This window comes from Arctopsyche grandis, chromosome 9 (genome assembly GCF_051622035.1).
Source record: "Arctopsyche grandis isolate Sample6627 chromosome 9, ASM5162203v2, whole genome shotgun sequence".
Taxonomy (NCBI): domain Eukaryota; kingdom Metazoa; phylum Arthropoda; class Insecta; order Trichoptera; family Hydropsychidae; genus Arctopsyche; species Arctopsyche grandis.
The window spans coordinates 18,731,028-18,752,074 of record NC_135363.1 but is presented as its reverse complement, the minus strand read 5'-3'; the positions used below and the strand labels follow the sequence as shown (position 1 = coordinate 18,752,074).

General features: G+C 35.4%; 1 protein-coding gene across 1 annotated transcript in view; it reads right to left on the bottom strand.

Annotated features, from left to right (window-relative positions):
- The window catches only part of tnc (tenectin), a 43,677-nt gene extending 24,476 nt beyond the window's left edge, over positions 1-19,201 (bottom strand). Inside the window, exons 1-2 of the mRNA XM_077437946.1 lie at positions 19,146-19,201; positions 4,268-4,368 (exon numbers count right to left, since the gene is read on the bottom strand). Of these exons, the coding sequence (XP_077294072.1) occupies positions 4,268-4,346 (79 nt within the window). The 5' untranslated portion in view covers positions 4,347-4,368; positions 19,146-19,201. The remainder of the gene's footprint in view (positions 1-4,267; positions 4,369-19,145) is intronic.
- Between the last annotated feature and the right edge of the window lie 1,846 nt (positions 19,202-21,047).

The window sequence follows — 21,047 nt, the reverse complement described above, 5'->3', positions numbered from 1 at the left end:
CATGATGTATTGAATTCGCGGTCTACCGTTACCGTCGGAGCTTTTAAAAGCGCCAGTTTGCCGTGGATTAGCATCGATAATGAGCCGCGTTGGTGTTCCCATGGGTCGACCCCCGTTGAATAATGGCGTGGAAAAAGTAGTTTGACTGTTAATTTGTTGAAGTCGAGCTCATCTGTAGCACTGCGATAAATAATTTCGAGTGTGCATAAATTTTCGCGAGGTTAATCGTATGCGGCGTTATCTCTTCGTAAACATTTGACCCCCATAAAATGCTATTTTGGCGTTGTCTTTGATTTTTTTTTTCGTATAACTGTATCGATAGGGTCAAAGCTACATATATTTTCTTTTTATTATCCGATTCGTTGTCACTGAGGATTTTTATTTGTTTCCATTTGAAGGAATAGTATTTTTACGGTCGACCATTAAGGGCACTGAACTCGCAAATCGAATCCTATCTAATTCTATAATATAATACTGATCTTGAATATAACTTTTTTTAGTATACCTGTTGATTTACGATTAGAGATGTAAATATTTTAAGGGTGATAGGAGAGGTCGTTCGGTGGAAAAATTCGCATAAACTTTTAAAGGTTTAAGAATTAACCAATAAAATTAACGTCGTCAAATATAAAATGCTAAATATTTCATCATCAAGCCATAAAATTGTATTTCTAATGAAAATTAAATTTGAATAGATTCAATCAATGTAAGAAAAATATTTTCTTCTTTGGAATGAAAATTATCATATTTTTACTTCTTGTAAAAAGCATATTATGAATTAGTCTGCTTGAAAATAAAATTATTTAATAATTTATGTAATGACGAGAAAGGAACAAGTGAAAGAGCCAGATCCCACAAGACAAGGTGTACTACAATGAGCATTTTCTGTAATCCAAAAACAATCTAAATTTTTACATCATCAGTGATTTTATGTACAATAACGATCCTCAGCTATGAGGAAAACGGCCAAGAAGATCGCATTCTAGAAAGCTTTTGTCATTTTCGTTATACTACCACATACTATCAACTCAACCAATCAACGACCAACTTCAGTGTCCATCAAGACAGAACAACATTTTAGCATGTAATAATGTAATAATATGTAAGTGTTGGAGAAAGGTTTGGTTTATGTTATATGTTATTATACATAGGTAATAAATTAAAGAGTACAAATCAGACAGAACCTTCCCACAAGAGAATTTCCTAACTTTAATCAAAATTCCCATTTGAGTCGATGGGTATGAATATGCCATATACGATGGGCGCACTTGAACGGAATTGTCTGGCCATTTTCAGTGAAGCCATGTGCCCGGCGAGTCCACGTGTTTGGAGAGGGTCCGGTGAAGGGATTCGTTAGTTGCCCAATCGGTTGCCGTTGGCCACCAAAGCGAGTGGCAAAGAAGAGAAGAAACACTTGAACTTGAGTGGGCAGGTTCACCTCACACTTGACCGCGGGGCCGAGATATGTGACGCAACAGCGGACCGACGCGATGCGATGCAACAGACCGCAACAAACGCACCATTCAAATTGACCGACCATTGCGGTTTTCCTCGTGGAAAATTCTCTAAACGCACACGCGTAAATTTGAGGTAATCGACGGCCGCGGACGATGCTGGTAGGACCGCGCCGATGCAACTGTGCAATTATCCAATAATAAATATTTGACGGGCAGCACTAAAACCATTTAATTGCGGGAGTTGAGCGTCTCGTTGTGCAACGTACTATTTTTCATTGTTGCATTATTTTGTTAAGCAATCAATTTTAACTGTATGGACTATAAAATCACACAGAAAGGTATTCGATTCATATGGTAGCATTTCTTTAGATGATAAAATAGTAGCCAATAATTAAGTTTGAGTTTGGACCATTGTGGCATTATAAGAGTCCCTAATGCGCCACAATGTCCGGTATGAATATTATGTCCGGTATATACATACAATGAAAAATAAGAGACATATGAAATGAGGGTGGAACTCAGTTTTTAAATAAAAAAGGCCACTCTGCCTGAAGAAAAAGATCTTCGATCAATATAATTTGACAATGATGACGCATGGATGTGAAACTTGGACGTTGAACGCCAACATGTTATATATAGTCCAACCTATTCAAAGTAGGTAACGCCATATGCTCGGCATAACGAGAAACGTTGTTGAGAAGCATGTTGGTGAGAAGCATGACAAGGGTAGTGTATATAGGTGGTCAAAATAAGTGTTATAATAATTTAAAAGGGTGAAAGGAAGGCCGCAGGGAAAATTTATAGATGAAATTAGAAAAATGTGTCGAGTGAGAGATGTAGATGAGAGTTGCGCAAAAGAAATGAATGGAAGTATATTGGAGGTGCTTTCATCCAGCAGTGGATGGTGAATTAAAATTTTGATGATGACATACATATGTAGATATATACACACATACTTAGTTGACTTTACTTTAATATGACTGAATTGTTCGGGCTGGTGAAAGTCGAAGAGAGTGAAAAATAAAAAATTTCCAGAATTGTTTTACTATCTAACGAATACCAAGTACTAATGTGACCTTTAAGTTATTTGAAATGTATTGTTAGTTAAATTATATGTACAAATAAAAGGTTTACTATTTTAGTAGGAGGGATAATGCCAAAAGCTCAGCGTAGTTGGTAGTGTAGGATAAACTAGAAGAAAATTGAATTTGTTAAAAAATATAATCTGAAACTTAGTATGTATTTCCAAAATTTTAGCTGTTAATTCTAGTATATATCAACGGTTCTTTTTTTCATATCATCCCTTATAGTTTATTTTATATAATATGAACCGGAATACATGGATCATTCTGTACATATTAACTATCATCTTAGATCCAAAAGCGAAGCGTTTAGATGACTTGTCGAACTCGCGCAATATATCACGTCCCGTATTCGGTGATTCGAGTGTGTAATTTACCATTTTTCACGTTTTCGAGAAGTGGCTTCAAATCGAGATAAGACCGCGTTCAATTTTTAGTGCACGCACATCTGTATGTACATGCGTATGTACGCATCGGCAGTTTTTGTTATTTTTTTTTATTATTATTTTAATAAATAGTCACGGTGCGTTCGGCCGGATAAGAGGGGTGTGCACGGATAATGGTATGCAATTACCGTTTTGATTTGTTTCTGCGTTTCGAATGACCATTTTGTGGTTCGGTATTGGGCAACGTGCAGACGGTTAAAATTTTAGACATTTTTTTTATTTTTTTGTTTCGTTTCGTAATATCGTATGGATATTTATGTAATATACACAGTGGTACACGTGAGAAATTTGAAATAATACATACGATTATATTTTCAACATTCACACATTATCAAACTTTCTAGAACAACGTCTTTTCAAGTTAGATTAGAGTTGAACTACTTTGAAGTGATAAATCCACCATTTAAATTAGTATATCTACAATATTTTACTTTGAAACTTATTAAGAACATGATGTGGGCCCAATCTCATTCGTGCTTCAAGAGACATGGTGAAAGTTAATGTCTTTGACATTGGTTCAAAGGAGAATCTCCAGATCAAGTCCACGAATCAAAACGATATTCGTACATGTGTAATGTGAAATGATCCTTCGAAATTGGTCGAGATAAGCGCAAATTTCCCCCGTATCCAGATTGTCGACGAATAGCTCGCATTCTTGGGTAGACATTAACCGGTAATTTGACCGGTGCGCATGCAAATGGATTATTATTTCCGTCACAATAACAGTTATTAAACCGACCAGATTGATGACCGGAGCTCTTCCTTGTTATTGAAGCAAGGTGGACGCATTAATCAAACCGGGCGCTCGATTACCCACCCAATGTTTACAACAAGTAATTTCATAGATATTGCGTAATCTCTAATAGACTAATATGTACTCTTATGCAGTGACTCTTAACCGGGGGATGGTTAATGTAGCTGAATAAAAATCAAACACGTCTCATCAAAATTTACAATCAATCTAGCTACAATATTTGACGTAACTTAAGATGATATGTTAGACGTTATGAGCGACTTATATTTCTGTACTTCTTATATATTAATCTTTTTTTTACATGTTTCGTGTAAAAATATATTATATCTGTTCGTAGATACTAATTAAGAAAGACTTAGCAATTCAGCAACGTTTTATAATATGAAAACAAGTAGAATATAATAATATCTCTAAACAGAGTTAAAATAAATATTTTGTGATTACTAGCTAGGAAGCTGAATTTTCTAAATGGTTTAAAATCAATACTGCAATGGATGTTTAAATAATATTTAATTAAATTTGACTTACCGGCTGTGACAATCGGCGCTAATATAACTAGGAAAACGCCTAGCGCAAGTACTGCGCCCTGCGCACCCTGCGCACCCATGATGTTCCCCCCACCGAAGGCTCTGTAAATGATAAAAATAGAATAATAATTAGAAAAAAATCAACATAAATCATATTTAAAATAGGCAACAAAAGCTATGTGCCCGCTTGGTGCATGACAGTAATAAAATGCACCGCTTCATAGCCAAGCGAATGGGTGAGGATAATTACGACCACCCAACAGGGCGATCTATCGTCCGTGCTTTTAAAGCTCATTTATACGATAATCAATTTGGTCTTAGTCCTTGTCCGATGTTTTATAGTGATGATTGATCGTTGAAACGTTCAAACGTACATACCTAAATAAACGTTTTATGAAACGTGCAAAATCGTCAATACAAAAAAATCGTATACGAAAGTCATTACAAGTACACATAGTACGCTCGTAGCTAGGTTATAAAATATGATTCAAAAAGCAAGTCGGCACATTAGAAACGAACTTGTGCGATAAAGTTCGACTTTGAATCCGTATTCAGATCGAATACGATTCGGTGTGCTATTTATGTGACTTTTCGAGTCATTTAACGAGACGTTCGTACGCAATGCGCAACTTTATAACGACACGCATTGAGCAATTCAAAGTTCAACACGAAGCTAAAAAGAAATAGAGGGAGAAGAAGGGAGTTCAAACAAGACGAGATTTTCCTTTAGACAGTTTGAATTTGCTCCAATCTTACTCTCTCTCTATTGTGTACGTGAATTTTCCGCGGCCGCTTCTTATCTAAATTCGCCGCGGAAAAGTGTACCGCGTCGCGTGGAAAACTTTTAAGTGTAGCGCGACCGGAAAAAGCTCGTCGGGCTTTCGCCGCTAAAGTGGATTAAGTGCGCTATCGGCGGAAAAACAAAAGTTGAAATACCTTCTCAGACGAGTTATTTCCCAGGAGGGTAACAATTCGTACCTCTGCCACCCCCCGCACGCCCACTTACACCCTCGGGTAACTGCGTTCGTGAGATACGTGAAGGAGGAGACGCGGTGGACTTTCCTCTCGATTTTTTTCGCGTATCGCATAAATTTAGATTAAATAAGTCGCTGAAAACGTCGAGTCTGATCCGATTTGACTTTTAAATTACTTCGTCTCCCAACTTTATAATGCAGATTTACAGGTGAGAGCACTAATACGATAGTATTAATATTATACCACCCTCATTTATCATCGTCCTGTTATATTTAGTTTTTACAAGGCTCTTCTATACATCATTTTAGGTAACAATAAACTATTCCTTCTATTAAATAAAATACAGGTATAATATAATACAGACTGCAATTAAAGTAATAATCTATATCCAATGATATTATAAAAATATAATTATTAAATAAATTAAATACCTACTATAATAATGCATGTACATATAAGACAATCAAAGAATACTTAAATAATAGTAAGTGATTGAAAATAGATTTTTTTGAGATTTTGAGGAATCCGGGCAAATGTATGAAAATATTTAAATCAAATTGAAGTAGGCACCTAATTTTTAATAGTAAAATAAATTATCATTTAAGGTTGGGTAATTTAAGCTAAGGTTTAAGTATTGCTTATATTCGAATATTATGAAATTTGCATAAAGCTGAGTATGTAATTCGTACTCTCTTTTTTTATTCAATTAAAATATTTGCTTATTTGACGAAATTCGTTATCACAATTGTGTCGATTCTGAAAGCTTTCAAAAAGGTCAACAACCCTTTCTCGTTGAATTCTCATGTATTTTTAAATGTTATTTACTTCTTCTTCTTCTACTTCAGTAACTGTACAAAGAGTCGGATACCTACATACATATATGGGGAGTTGAGCGAGGCGAGTGCATCTCGTATTCCATTCGCTTGCAATAAATCGCGGCAATAAACGCGAAGGTGGATGTTCTGCGGTTATCGGGAGAGGTTCTCAAATATATGGAGATTCATATGGTGGAGAAAGAGGGAGAGACATAGTGGAAAAACTACGAGGGAAGAGGATGAGAAACGTCCTCCGAAATGCGCCATAGAGGCAGCTTCTAATATTTATGCGTCTGGGAACTTTAGGATTTAAGCCTTCCGTGTACCGCAGCTTTATGGACCATATGTAGTAGTAATAAGCACGCTTCCTGGATTACAATTTCATACTGTTATAAATGGAAGCATTTAAATAGAAATCCTTGAACAAACATGCACGACTTTTACTGAAGAAATACACCCAACATTAATAATGTATAACAGGTAAATATTTGCATAGGTAAGCTTTTCAACGATACTATCGTATAATATACGTATTTTTATGGAATTCATGGCTTAAATTTATATATTATACATTTTATATACGAGGGATGTATATTTTTAGACGTGCAAATTTAATATGTCGGCAATTTTATTATGTCAACGTCAAGAGGATTCGTGGAAATGTGGGCGTCAGATGTCTGAGATGGGATCTGAGGATTCCTCTAATCCTCACTGACGCTGGGCATATCTCTTAATCTTATTAAGTTTCCACATTTCAGAATTCTTACGTCGTATTTTTATTTTCATATTTTTCATAAAGAAAAAGCGAGAAAAAAATTATGAAAAATGTTATATTCGCATTATAGAGACACTTGCGAGTTTGTCACACGACCGTGTGATGGGCAATCGTGTACGTAACAGGAACTGATTGAAGTGTCTTCGATGATTATTAACGACGTATAGGACTACTAGAGAGGATTGCATCACCTTAACAGGTAAGGGATAATTACAATAACGTGTTCCCGGCCGATTGCAGCATCTCGGTAACGGGACATACCGGACTGCAGGTAGCCGATCGTCCGAGCAAGTAGCCATTTCGTATTGCAAATATACATGATGATGATGATGATGATGAATAAGATGATATATTGTACATAAGTACATGCCCACTTACACTGTATAATACATAAAATATATACGAAATGTTTGAAAGTCTTTTAACGACAGTTTGAACTTTAGGTTGACGAAAAGGTAAACGGTGTAAGCGTATGTTTACTAACAAAACAGTCAACATTAGCACTCGTGTCGTTTAAAGTGACTAAAAATATTTTTGTTCGTTTTATATGGAAATTAATTAGCACAATTTACAAACATACGACTTTGTGAATTTGTTTCAAAAACTCTTAGCATCAATTTGCGTCAAAATACTGTAACTTTTAGTACCAGTAACGTGTACGTGGTAACGAAAAACAATCATGGGAAAGTCGAAAATATCGATCAACTCATCTGTGTATTTAAATTCTACTCACTCTTACTGTACGCATAACTCATTATAATTTGAATGCAGAATTTTGGCAAAGGCACTTACTTCCCTGTCTACTTAAAAAGCACTAAAAGAGAAATGTTGAATAGATGGTAGAAATATTGCTAATTTTTAAATGGAACGCGTAAATAGTATTCTCATATTTGAAAGTATGATATTAACAACATAATGACCAATATATAACAACCAACAACAACTCAATCTACTGTATAAGATAATGTGCATGTTACTTCTCCACAGTATAAAAGGTTATAGTATAATATCTTGTTACAGTGGATAGTGTTTTCATTCATGTTGGCCTATATTACATAAGTAAGTATCAGAGAAATAACGATCTAAAGATTGAGTGATTAAGCTTTAAAATGTGAATACTTTAATATTATATAATACATATTTTGAGAATATCTTACATGTTTGTTCGTAAAGGACCTTTTTGGTGTGTTCCCACAAAATATATTTAAAAAAGGACAAATCTAAAGCACATATTTACCTATTGCTGACAAGGCACCGGCCAATAACAAACAAAAATATTTGTCTTATATTAATCCGTCACACAAGAGTATTGAATGCAAACTTATATAATTGACTCAGAATTTATCGTTAGATAAAATCACTTAATCAAGATGCACCACGAGTCTTATCGCCGCTAATTTTCAATTTCGGAAACGAAATAAAATCACACTGAGAGAATCGTAATAGCCGTTCCCATGACAAAGTGTGATTAATTGAAGATGATGGAGCCGAAGGCAACAGACAACATCAACAACGAATATTCCAAGTCTGGACCAGGAGAGGTGTTGGTTAATGAGCGTTTCATTCACCACGTATAACGGTATGCGATCCCGCGAAACAAAACGAAACGTATGATGTTGATTCACATGACCTCGACAGATCGGAGATTTCCTGAATCTCGACTAATCTGAGATCATCTCAATTTCGTCGAAACACATTGTTAACTCTCTTCCGCGTTAATGGCCCGAAAATCAATCTAAGGTCTCCCCAATGGCGATAATTCTTCGCAACTTCCCCGTTACTCCATAAAAGTGCAACCTTTCAAGCAAATGAGTGTTTAAGCCGGGGTCATTAAGTACCTGATTTCCGTTAGTCGGGGTGTTGAGTTCCGAGATAAAAAACTGTCATTAAAGCGGGAGATATCGCATGAAGATTGGACGACGGTCATTACACACTCTCGCCTATTTACTTAATTTGGCGAAGCTATAGCGATTTGTGCGCCCCAAGATAATGATCGTCATTTCGAATGTTTGTAAATGAATTTATTTATTATAATTAAGACATAATTTATATTGATTTATGTGCAGAAACGAATTGAGAAATAAATTATATGGTGGTTACTTAAAAATTACATGTGCTTTTTTTCGAATGTGGGCAGATAATTCGTGCGAAAGCTCTAAATTATTTGTCTACACTCGGCAAACTGTGGACGCACAATTTTAATATATAATAATTTGGAGATTTATAAACTTCAACGAGGCATTTGATGATCTAAGAAGTAACCATAACACAATAAACAATTTAAAAATCATTGTTAATAATACATCTTATTATTTACCATAATTGCATGGATTGGAAATTATAAATCTCTACATATATTTAAATGTTTCAAGCAAATTCATCGTATATCGAATTTGTTGATTGTACCAGTTTGTCATAGATGACGCTGTTGTATTGTAAAATAATTGCATTATAATGTTTACTACTTACGTACAAACGTTTGACTATAGGTGTCGCTTTGAGGCGACCTGTTATGATATATATTGTAGAAATTAATGTAAAATAAATAAGTTAATGTTTGTATTCAGGATTTTGACTTCAATGTCAAGTCAGTTCGCTCAGTGAAAAAAAAACAATCAAATTATGGCACGATTTCTGATCACAGGTCATCGCCGAATCATTCGACCTCTTTAAGTACGCGCGCATGTAATAACAAGTACACAATAATTCGGCACATGATAATTCCTTTCCTGTTATTAAGCCGATTTCATTGTACACATGATACGTGAACGTTACCGTTACCAGGTACATACATACTAACAAACGAACAGTCAAAGCATTAACAACAGCAAAAAGACACGACCACGTTCGCGTAATTAACACAGATCGTCCGCCTTACGAATATGGGTTAATGGGTAAATTTTTTTGGCAAGTTCGTCTGCTAATGCGAAATGGACATAGGAGAGTGATGATGATATGGCGAGTGTGGACGAAGAGCGCCATGGCCCGAAGCGTTCTGTCAACGATGACCGCTAAACCATTCTTTTAACGTATTAAACGCACCGTAAAATAACCATTCCGAACACCTACGAACCGTGCAATACTACTCCGAGGAAATAAAACACTCGAGAAAATCGCCATGGGCGCCACTGTCGTCGCTTGAAAATTTTTCTCTTACTCGAAAAAAATTATGGTACTTAGGAGAGAGAGACTTGTCGACACGCTTCATAGTAAAATTTATATTTGGTCAAATTATACGGTGCGATAATAGTGGTATGTGGCGTGTCTTACCGTTACCGACCAGAGGGAAACACATGTCGATCATGATGGAAAACCTTCTACTCCTCGGTTAACTGTTATTTTTTTTACTGACACTCATCGAACAAATCAGCCGAGTGAGTTAATACTGACACAGGTCAACTTGCACTTGCTACAAGAAACATGAATGGAGTGTGTTGTCTTTGAAGTGGTCGTGGGTGTGTGAACTCAAATACGTGCTGTTATGTCATACTTAGTGTACACTTTAACTGCATTTATCTCAATTTTCCTAGCTAGAGCGTTACATCTTTATCACAAGAGCTTTCAGTGTAAATTCAGGAAATAGCACTAGGCCGACATTAAACCAGTTCTGTCTTCTATGACATCATATTAAAACAAGCAAAGGTTTTAAGTTATTTATTGCTGAAAGATATGTAGTCAATTCTCTTTATATTTCAGTTTTAAAATACTCGGTCAAGAGACGGACGAGCACGTACATAATTGTTGTATTTTTCTAGCAAGTTGTTGTCGACAGGCTCATTTTGATATTGTCTATTTTATGTAGCTATAATTTAATATTAGAAAAATAAATAATTTTATGCAAATTGAATAAATCATAACACACTGTAATTGTATGTACATACATACATATAATAAATTAATTGTCGTGTTGAAATCTTGAGTAGGCGTCTCCTCTTTCCGCCAAGCAGTTAAAAGCTATCAGAGCGTTCAAGAATGAGATCGATCGATCGAAATGGTGAGCATCTTTAAGTGCGAGTGAAATGCTTTTACTTTTGAAACCATGTAATTGAGATTAAAAAACTCAAAACATAAACATGGCATTAAACAGACACACAACAAGAAGTAATTTGTTTAGTTAAAAGATTGAATTATTGAAAATTGATGATTACACGTTACCGTCTTCGATCGATCGGGAGAGAAAATGATTAATAGTTTCATTGTTCGTCGGATAACATGGCGCTAATCGGTGCGAAGCGTGACTTGACAATCACACGCTTCCATTAATATTACAAATCGGCCCCTGATTACAGATGGCTCATTAAACTGTCAACGATGGGTATATACTACGACGTTACAATATTAATAATAACACAAAAAATATGTATTTATTATACACGTGTAATTTTCGTGTCAGATTTTGCATCGCGGCGGATTAAAAAGATTCGGAGAACAATGGTTTCGGCGAGACCGGTCGTTCTGCGAAATTAATTAAGCAGTCACAATAGAAAAAGTGGTGGTATTCGTGTCTATTTCTACGTTTCTGCTCGTCTGCTTCGTTTTGCAAGATTAATATGTACATATGTATGTAGGTATTTATGTTCAAATCCCTCATCGGATGCTCTTGCATGACTTGCGCTTCGGACGGATGGACATTTTAATTAGTAAATCTTTCCTGAGAAGTGGAACGTCTGCTTGGATCGACAAACGTTTTGACCTTTTGCACCTTGTCTATCTAGTTAGCCAGCGCGCTCTAATTGGATTGTTAAATGGACCTATTGTGAACCTTTTCTTCGTTTCAAAATAAATCACTTCTATAATTTGGCACTCGATTTTAATTAAAATTTTGAATGATATACATACTTTTTCAAATGAATCTACCAAGAACATGTGGAAAAATATTATAAGAATCTTTTGAAGTAAAATCAAATAATGTAAACACAAGTTATGTTCAATATCTACAATTTTCGAATTAAATCGCTTTTACTCATCAACTGTATCAGTCGGAAAATGATTTAAAAATCTGATCGAATGACCTGATTCTCACTTGCACCTGTTGCATCATCCGCTATTTCGTCGGGCTTAATTCACTTTTTTTCATCTTCCGCCTCGATTAACGGGCTCATTAGATGCGATCGACGTCCGAGACCTTGACCACGTGCGAATTGAACTCGTCTTAGGTATCATTATCCCTCCCACGTGATCTGACCTGAATTCGGGGCGCCCAGAATGCGCAACAACTGGTTCACACTACGGGACATAATAATTACGATTTGGTCGCGTCAAGTAACGAATGATAAGAGCAAAAAAACAACAAAATCCCCGAAGAGGAAGAAGAAGAAGAAGTCTGAACAACAATGGGCGGTCAAGTTCCGTTAGTGTGGTGACCGACAGGCTGCGAAAAAAATTCAGAACACTGCGTCGGCGTTGAAGATTCAGTCCACTATAACTTTTAGGATCAACCTACGATTTTCTTTGAATGAACCCAATATGAGAGTGTGCCACTGATTATGGAAAAGAAACAACTTTCGTTACTAGAAGAGACTTTTCGATGAACGTTTGAACAAACACGCAACCCACGCGCGGCGAAAGCAAACATTGCTGAAACCCAGTGGTGGTAGTCCTTTGTGTGGCACACCGCGTGTATAACAAGAGGACAAACAGACTCGAGAAACTTTCGACACCACCTTCCAAGACGACGACCTGAAGTAGAAGGTGAAAGAAGAAGAAGAGCTTGCGCAACTTCTTTCGAAGCTCTATTTGAAGTTCCTGCAACCGATACGGCCATTCATTAGTGAACGTCCGCGAACAATTAACGACCGCAAACAATCATCCACGGGTGAAGAAGGCTCTGATGTCCGCAGAGTTGACCACTCGATTCCAGTCGAAGGGAAAGAGCAACGAATATGCATTAGGATGAAGAAAGTTCTAGTGTTGTCTGCTTCTGAAGAACTAATAGACTTGAACAAGTGCATTGCAAAAGACTGAAGAAGGTTGGGTATCTTTCCAAATATACACATACATACATTAGACGGCATTTTAACACGGGGTAAAATTAGTCGGTAAAGCATTTCCTTATAGGTTGAAAGGTTCAGACCTATGTAAGTATCAAGCCAAGACTCAAAATCGAGTATGCATTATATTTTATAACTATACAGATAGGTAGATTGATTGGAATGGGTAGAAGCATTTTGCATACTTCATATTATACTATAAATTCAATAACATCACGTACAGCGACTTGAGCATCTCTCACTTCATAATCATCGGCGCTGGCGCCACTTTTTTTCGCATGATCTGATACGGATGGACGAAAAAAAAAAGTAATTTCACTGGGACAGATAGAATGGGAGGGCGATCTATCAATCAACATCGTATTAAAATTACCGCTCGTTCCAATTAAATAACACCACACGAACTGTTATAATACGTGCACATTATTACTAGTCGTTTTTGTATCACAAATCTGGCGAATCGGGCAAACGAAATCCGATATACCTTTACATAATTCCATCGAAAATTTATTCATTCATTCGCGATAGGTTTTTCCGTTTTGTTTGTTTTCGTTATGAACCGTTAATTGACGGCGAAAATTCTTCACGTGTGTACGTTTTTTTTTCTATTTGAATCCGATGGAATAAATTAAACTCGATTATCATAATTCATTATGCGGACTGATCGTTTAGCGTATCTATAAAACGACAAAGCGTGAAATTATTAATGCAATCCTTGAACTTGTATACACAATAAAAATAAAATAACGCAATAAATACGAGATGGTCAATGCACTTCTCAATAAATATGTACATAAAATAATAATATTTTAAATTCGGCTTTGAATGAGTCACAGAATATACATAGCAAATAAAATACAAAATTTTACCGTGCAAAAAAAATGGGATTATTAAAAATAATTGTCGTAAATCAAATGGAAAACAAATCATATGATGTTATAAATGATGATGATAAAATTTCTCTTATACAGTTAAGATTTCGCGTTCATTGAGTTTTTTGGTCGAACATCTCAGGACTCGTCATTAGATCATTAAATATGTCGATATTTTTATTTCAATCGAATGAAATTCAACCGGATGCTTTGGATACTATGTATGTATTACCAGTGGCGTGCCATGATTTTTTTTAAACAGGGGACTAGGTATGGACAGAAAATATTCTAAATTTTTAAATCATAATAATCTGTCTTGTGCTAAAAATATATTCTAAGCAGCCTACTTTTCTCAATAACATCTAGATTGTCTTAAAAAATTAATCTTCTGAATGATTTGTCGAACAATCGATAGAGAGCGCGACATTCCAAGTTCACGTTATTTGTTTCCGCGCGCTCCGCAACTGATTAGTTCCGAGGGAGTCATTTCACGAGCCGAGTCCCTTGCCATTTTGTATTCAAAAAGTTCTGTGTAAATATGTGTTATTTAAGCAAAAATATAGTTCAGAATGGTGTTTGACACAAATCAGAATATTCTATAAATGCTTGAAGAGACGAGTAAATTAAAAAAAAATGTTTTATCTACAGAACACCTATACATAAAAATTCACCAGTAACAGGAAGGGAACATAATTGAGACGGTGAGACCGTGCATGCGAACGACGCGGAGGACCATACCATAACAATCCACTATCACTACTAAAACCTCAAGTAGAGCCGATTCCGGTTCCTGAATTTGACTAATCCGAGTGAACAATATCAATAAGTACAACAATTTGAATTTATTGTATTGAATTGTTGATATTTTTTTAATTTTACGTAAAAGATGTTAAGGTACTAACCTCGTCTCTCTACTTCAATGTGTACATATATTAAATAATCAAAATTGAAAAAAAAACTTGTTAAATTTCGCACGCTATGAATGTCCATCTTTTATTTTAAACGCTTCTAAATTGACATATCCGTTCTCGAAGAGCGTTGACCGGTCAAATCGGCCAAATAAATTGTATCAGTATACTTTCAATGTCAACGTAATTATGACGCTACATCCGAGTCATAACACTCTCAGAGACGTGACATTGTGACATTCGACTACAGACGATGTTGTTTCATAGGTCAAAATATATCACAGACGACCTGTACAATGTTGCAGGGGGACTATGCGGCAAAGACAAACGAAAAATCTATATATTATACAATGGAGACATCATCACGCCTATTTTGATTTATATCTAGATACCGCAAAACGCTCGTGACCCGTCTTCTCATAACGTGGCAATATTTATCGCATGTTTTGAAATCAATATTAGGACATTAATTAACAGGAAGTTTGCATCGGAGCAGGTCGTATTACACAAAGGGAGACATTTGTACATATTCCAGGAATGAACATATTTTCGAATTAGGCTCAGGCCGGGTCAAGCAACCCTGACTGCAGCTGCTGTGTGCAACATAAAACCTTTCCTGTCTACTTCTGGTGCATACAGTAAAGACGTGATCGTTAGACGCAACTCGCTAATTGTTCCGTTTGAATATCTTAATTGAACCGAAGCTTTTGGTGTGCCGGCTCAAGCGTCAAAAAAGAAACGAAATAAAATTTAAACTTGCGATATGGTGACTGGCTATCTTAAACGTGTAAATAAAAGCGGCAATTATCATAAAAAGGTGATTAAATTTGATTTGTAATAAAAAAAAATAACGATCGGAATTTCGCATGCAAATCAAGCGGCCAAATTACGATTCGTCGATCGAAGCTATCTGAAATGCATTAATTAATATAATTTAACACAGGATTATATACATATTCTAAACTCCTTATTATCATTATACTATATACATATATACATACATATATTGTTAAGTACAAATATAGATTTTTTAAAATAATTTAGTGCGATTGATCTAACGCAATTTATTTTAGCTGAAAAACCGTCTTGTTTTCTGACGAAAGGATCTTTCAGGCTATATTCGTAAACATAAACGATAAAAATTTTCTGGATATGTCAATGTTTTAATATGAAAAATAATCATTGCAGAAACAATTTAAAATTAATAAATTATCAACGCCAAATATATTTTACACTGCATTTCTCTGGTTAAGGCGTATTTATTTTCTTTCCCTGAAAAACGTTCCCATAAATTTAAAAACTCAATATATCATACTCATATTTACAATTAGTGGACAATAATGCAGTTCACGTATTTGTTTCATATACGATCCGTTATATTTGAAAGTGGCGGAAGCTCAATTTTCAGTTCCAAAAGCACTATTTCTGTTAATCCACAAATTGCTATCACTTATTTTAATTGCATATGTCCAGTATCTTGTAAAAATAGAATAAACTTATTACAAACCACCATTATTTTTAAATATTGTTAAACGCAAATCATTATATTTCATGTTTTGCGAGATATTTCTCGAAATTAAGAAAAGTGGACCTATGCCACTTTCAAATATACAAAATATAACATTTTTACAAAACATCATAGTTTTGACATAATGATTTAATAATTTTAACACAGATTAATTTAGATTAGTTATGAAATGCATGTGGAAAATATTGATTTAAATACTCATTGAATCATTTCGTTATAATTAAATAATTGTAATTTATTATAATGGGAACTCCATTATAAACATGTATTCACATTCAAATGTATTCCGAGAATCTTAGTAAATGGATTCATAATGTGTTAATGCATCCAAATTAGTTCTGTAATTTGACACTTTTCAAACCCAAAATATTTATTTTATTTGAAATCATCATATTACGTTCCCACGGACGGGGTTATATTCAACTTCAACCCCGTAGACGTTTTCACAGGAAATGTCCAAAAGATTTGGGGCGCTGACGCTGGCGCCCGTCATCCGGCTCCATCCGGTGCGGTATTTACGAGACACAAACGAATAGCCGTGCAAAATCGGGTCTTTCGAACCGGGACCGAGGAGCACAGGGTTCAAATTACCAAAGGGCCTTTCCGCGGAACCGCAAGACCACACCGCGCGGGTGAACGTTCTCGTCGAAGGGCGCCTCTGAGAACATTGCAAATAGTTCTCATTAAGTCGACGAAAAAAAAGTCACAACTAACATAGACCCGACGAATGCATCTCTCAATTCAAATTTCGGGGAAATTAATCGTCCCTAAACAAGTCCACATGTCACGCAGACGGCATGCATAATAAGGAAAAATCATTGTCGAAATAAATTAGCGGGAATAATTCTCAAGCACGTGTATGGGAATTCATCGGTGTAAAACGATACTTTTATGAACAAGGGTGCCGCCGTAATTTTTCCCCATTAACAACACATTGCCTCGTCAAGACTACCATAATTAGAGAGGGAAGCTCTCCTTAAACGGCAGCTTCACTCAAAAATAGCATAATTAATCGCGTGTGGGAGGATCCGTAAAAGATTCGTCATCTCATTTGACACTTTCCCAGTCGTTACGGGTTTGGGTTAAACGCCACATTAGTGACTGGAGCAGTTAAGTCGTTGAATGGTTCAATTTATCATACACGTGTGCTATGTTTAAATCCAACACAATCATTACTTCAACATTTTGAATGAGTTTCAATTTGAATCCCTCATTTATTCAGTCAATGAGAACAAACATATGTACTACATACATGTATCTAAAAGATGTTTCTCCTTATTATAATACAATATAATACAAAGAAATTCACATTTTGATTTTACAACCATTTTAACATAATGAAAAAACGATTGGAAATTAAATTCCAACTGATCTATGATGTACATTCATTCAATAAAAACCTGAAATTAAGTAAGAAACAGTGATTTGGTTTCATTTTGTTTTTATAATGTACTAGATGGATATGTCTTTGAGATGTTAATGTGTCATATTTCACGCATTGAAGTCTGTGAAAGGGGGCTGGGAAAACATATTTAATATTCATATTATTGTCATGTAATATCCGTTTCATGAAAAAATGTTTTCACAAGCGAAAAAATCCAACAAAACAGCACGCAAACTGAAACGAATCGACGTAATGATTAACTTTTACAGTCGATCTCAAAAGCACACGCTGCAAATTCATGTATCATTCATAATTGTATATAGATCAAATCAACTTTCATTCATCGCCTGTTATTAAAATATGATTTTTTATATATTGGTCGCCATGCCCACAGCATATGCCAGATTTGAATCAAACAATCATGCCCCATATAAAACATTCAAAGATCAGTTATGTACATGTGTATGATAATAATAAGTGTACATTTTTCTAGCAATAACTCTATCAGCGAAATGATTGGCATTCCCATTACAGGCCCCCATGGTGCAGATTGGTCGAAATTTCGCAGAAAACATCCACAAGGATTTCGAATCGTTCGGCACGCTCTTACATCGGTATTTCTCAATTAATCGCCTTTAATTTTTCATAATTTTTTTCCATGTGTAACCTCTTGCATTCTTGGGTGGATTTCGTTCGCATTTCAGTCAAAATTGTTCAGGAGAACTTAGCATCATGTAAATGTTTTTTTATATACATACATATATGTACGTACATACATACATATATCTATAGATTTATTTCGCACTATTCTGATAAACGCTGAGGCTGTTTCTCATCCCAGTGTTTACCAGAATTGCATCTAAAAATATTATATATATAAAATCTTCGTCCAAGAAGTGTTAATTGAAAGTGTAATTCTGAAATTTTGCAACTTCCTACAGCGTATTTCCCACCGTCTGATCACACAGAATAAATTGATGCGAAAATTGGCAACATTCAATTTCCATTTGATTTTTGAGTCATTTGACAAACACTAAACTATAAAAGTCAACTGATCAAAGAGGAGTAAAAGAGGAGTCCCACTTCCCTTTTAATTGAAAAAAAATAATAGGAACGACATACACTATAAAGCAATTTTCTCGGTCATTGTGATTCACAAATTAAGTTTCGTTACGTGGCGATCAAACAATGGAATCCAAACGTGCGTGGAGCAGCGATCGCTAACCATCGGCGACTTTATTAAAAACGAACAAATGGAGACGCCCCGTTGCGATTGCATTACGCGAATTTCAATAGCACCCTCGGCAAATAAAATAAAAAATATACAAAAATATTCACGAGGACCGGTTCGACGACCAACGGTTCGCCATACACGGCTTGATTGAATAACTGTACCGTCCGAAGCGTGTAAACAATAAAGATCGAATTCAATGTTAGATTATTCCGAGGCGCTTAATGTTTTAAAGTTTCGTCGCACAACAGCGAAATCATCAATATTAAATCTAAATATTAAAGTAATTTTAAATTTATAATAATATTAAATTAATAAATCCGTGTGAATGGATACGACAAACCGCTAAACGATCGATAAAAGTTTTTTATGCGTGTGTTTATTATGCTTAATGTACTCACGTAATTTCCTTTATGCTTTTGCGAATTTGATTTATGTATGTGTGTTCCGGCAGATTCTTACCTGTAAAAAAAAAATAAAAAAAATTAGTTACGTCTTATAATATTATAAATTTTGACATTATTGTACACAATCAATCGAACAAATTCGATTCGAATGAAAAATAAACATTTTTTATTCACAGATAATATAAATTATTCAAATATACAGAGCGAAATTCATAAAAAACCGTCTATGCTGATCCATGTCAATATTCTTTTGACGTTCAAGTGTGAATAAAATAAAATAAAAAAATTACCGTACAGTATTAGCCTACTGCAACGTAATAATAATATATTAAATTCAAATTAAGTTTCAAATCTAAGTAATTTATAAAAAAATCTTTTTATAAAGCAATATGCTTAATATTTCATATACATACATAAACATATCTGAATACATATCAACATCATTCGCCATCCACTGCTGGATGAAAGCCTCTCCAACACGTTTTCATTCATTTCTGTTTTGGGCTACTCTCATCCATTTCATCCCACACATTTTTCTGATTCCATCCACCAGTCTCCCCTGCAGCCTTCCTTTCACCCTTTTACATTCTCTCAGGTACCATTAGAGCACTTCTTTCGTCAACCTTACGTCCACTATTTTGGCTACTTAACAGCCCATTGCCATCTCTCACCATTTTATCAACACCCACACGTAGTCCGTTTTCTATCTCAAACTTAAAACAGCTTAACTTAAACTTAACTTAACTTTCTATCTACAACTTAAAACATACGCTTATACTCTACTACATACATACATACCCAATACCTTATATAGCATCATATGTAAATAAACTGACGGACTATTATAAACATATAAAGCCTGTGATACTATACCGTTTTCTCACAACAACAAAAAAACTGTTGTATAATTCCGCTGTTAAACGCTTATCCATTCAATCAATCTTCCAGTTATTTATGTACACAGGCATAACAATAAAAATAGCCAGTATTATTACATGCAATCGCTCAAGAATTGCATAACGCGAAAACATACATAGACGTTCAGTGTCAAGGGCTCCGTGGTCAAGTGCGTGAACGCACCATTGTGCAACGATGCGCCAGTTTCCCACGCGGAAGGAGGCATCGCCTCGCGTATATAAAATAATAATGGAGTTGGTGATGATGATGATGATGACGGTTATGATGATGAAGGCGAGACTGCAGCGGTCGTTGCAGCCCGCGTTTTTGCAAGTAAAAGTATGGTACGCGCGGTGCGTGACACCGCACTCATTAAGCAAATTAAGCACACGATGATGCAACCGACACTTACACTCCTACCGGCGCTACCTGTGAGACGATCTGCTCATTTTTTCCCCCTGGTCAACAATGAGGAAGAATTGCCACTTCCCTTTGGCATATCTAAGGCAGATTTATAAATAGAATTCCGTTTTTTTCAATGTGAAATTGAACCGCGGGTCGACGGCCTGCGTTGAAGTGAGCACGAAGGCGTTTGATTTAATACTCGGAGAAACTAATTTATTTAGCGTTCATTTTGTGCATTCGGAGTATTGAGAACTAACTACGTGCTGCGAGACACGGGAGCAAATTGTATATGAATTTATGATGATTGCCCTATTGAAACTGTCTGTGCAAGTGTAGAGCAAAACACTAATCCGAGTGAATGAGACGCTACATCAAAAGTCAACAAGGGCTATCTCTTATTTAATATTCAAATTTGATGAAACATAATTTATACTTTGGATCAATTGTGCACTAACGAGCGAACTACATATATAATTATATAAAATATCACTAGTAATTTTGAAGAATAAATAATAATAATTATAAGGGCGCAGATACACAGAGAGGTAGTTTTTCACATATAAAAAATACTAAATCGCCCTTCAACCTCGCCTG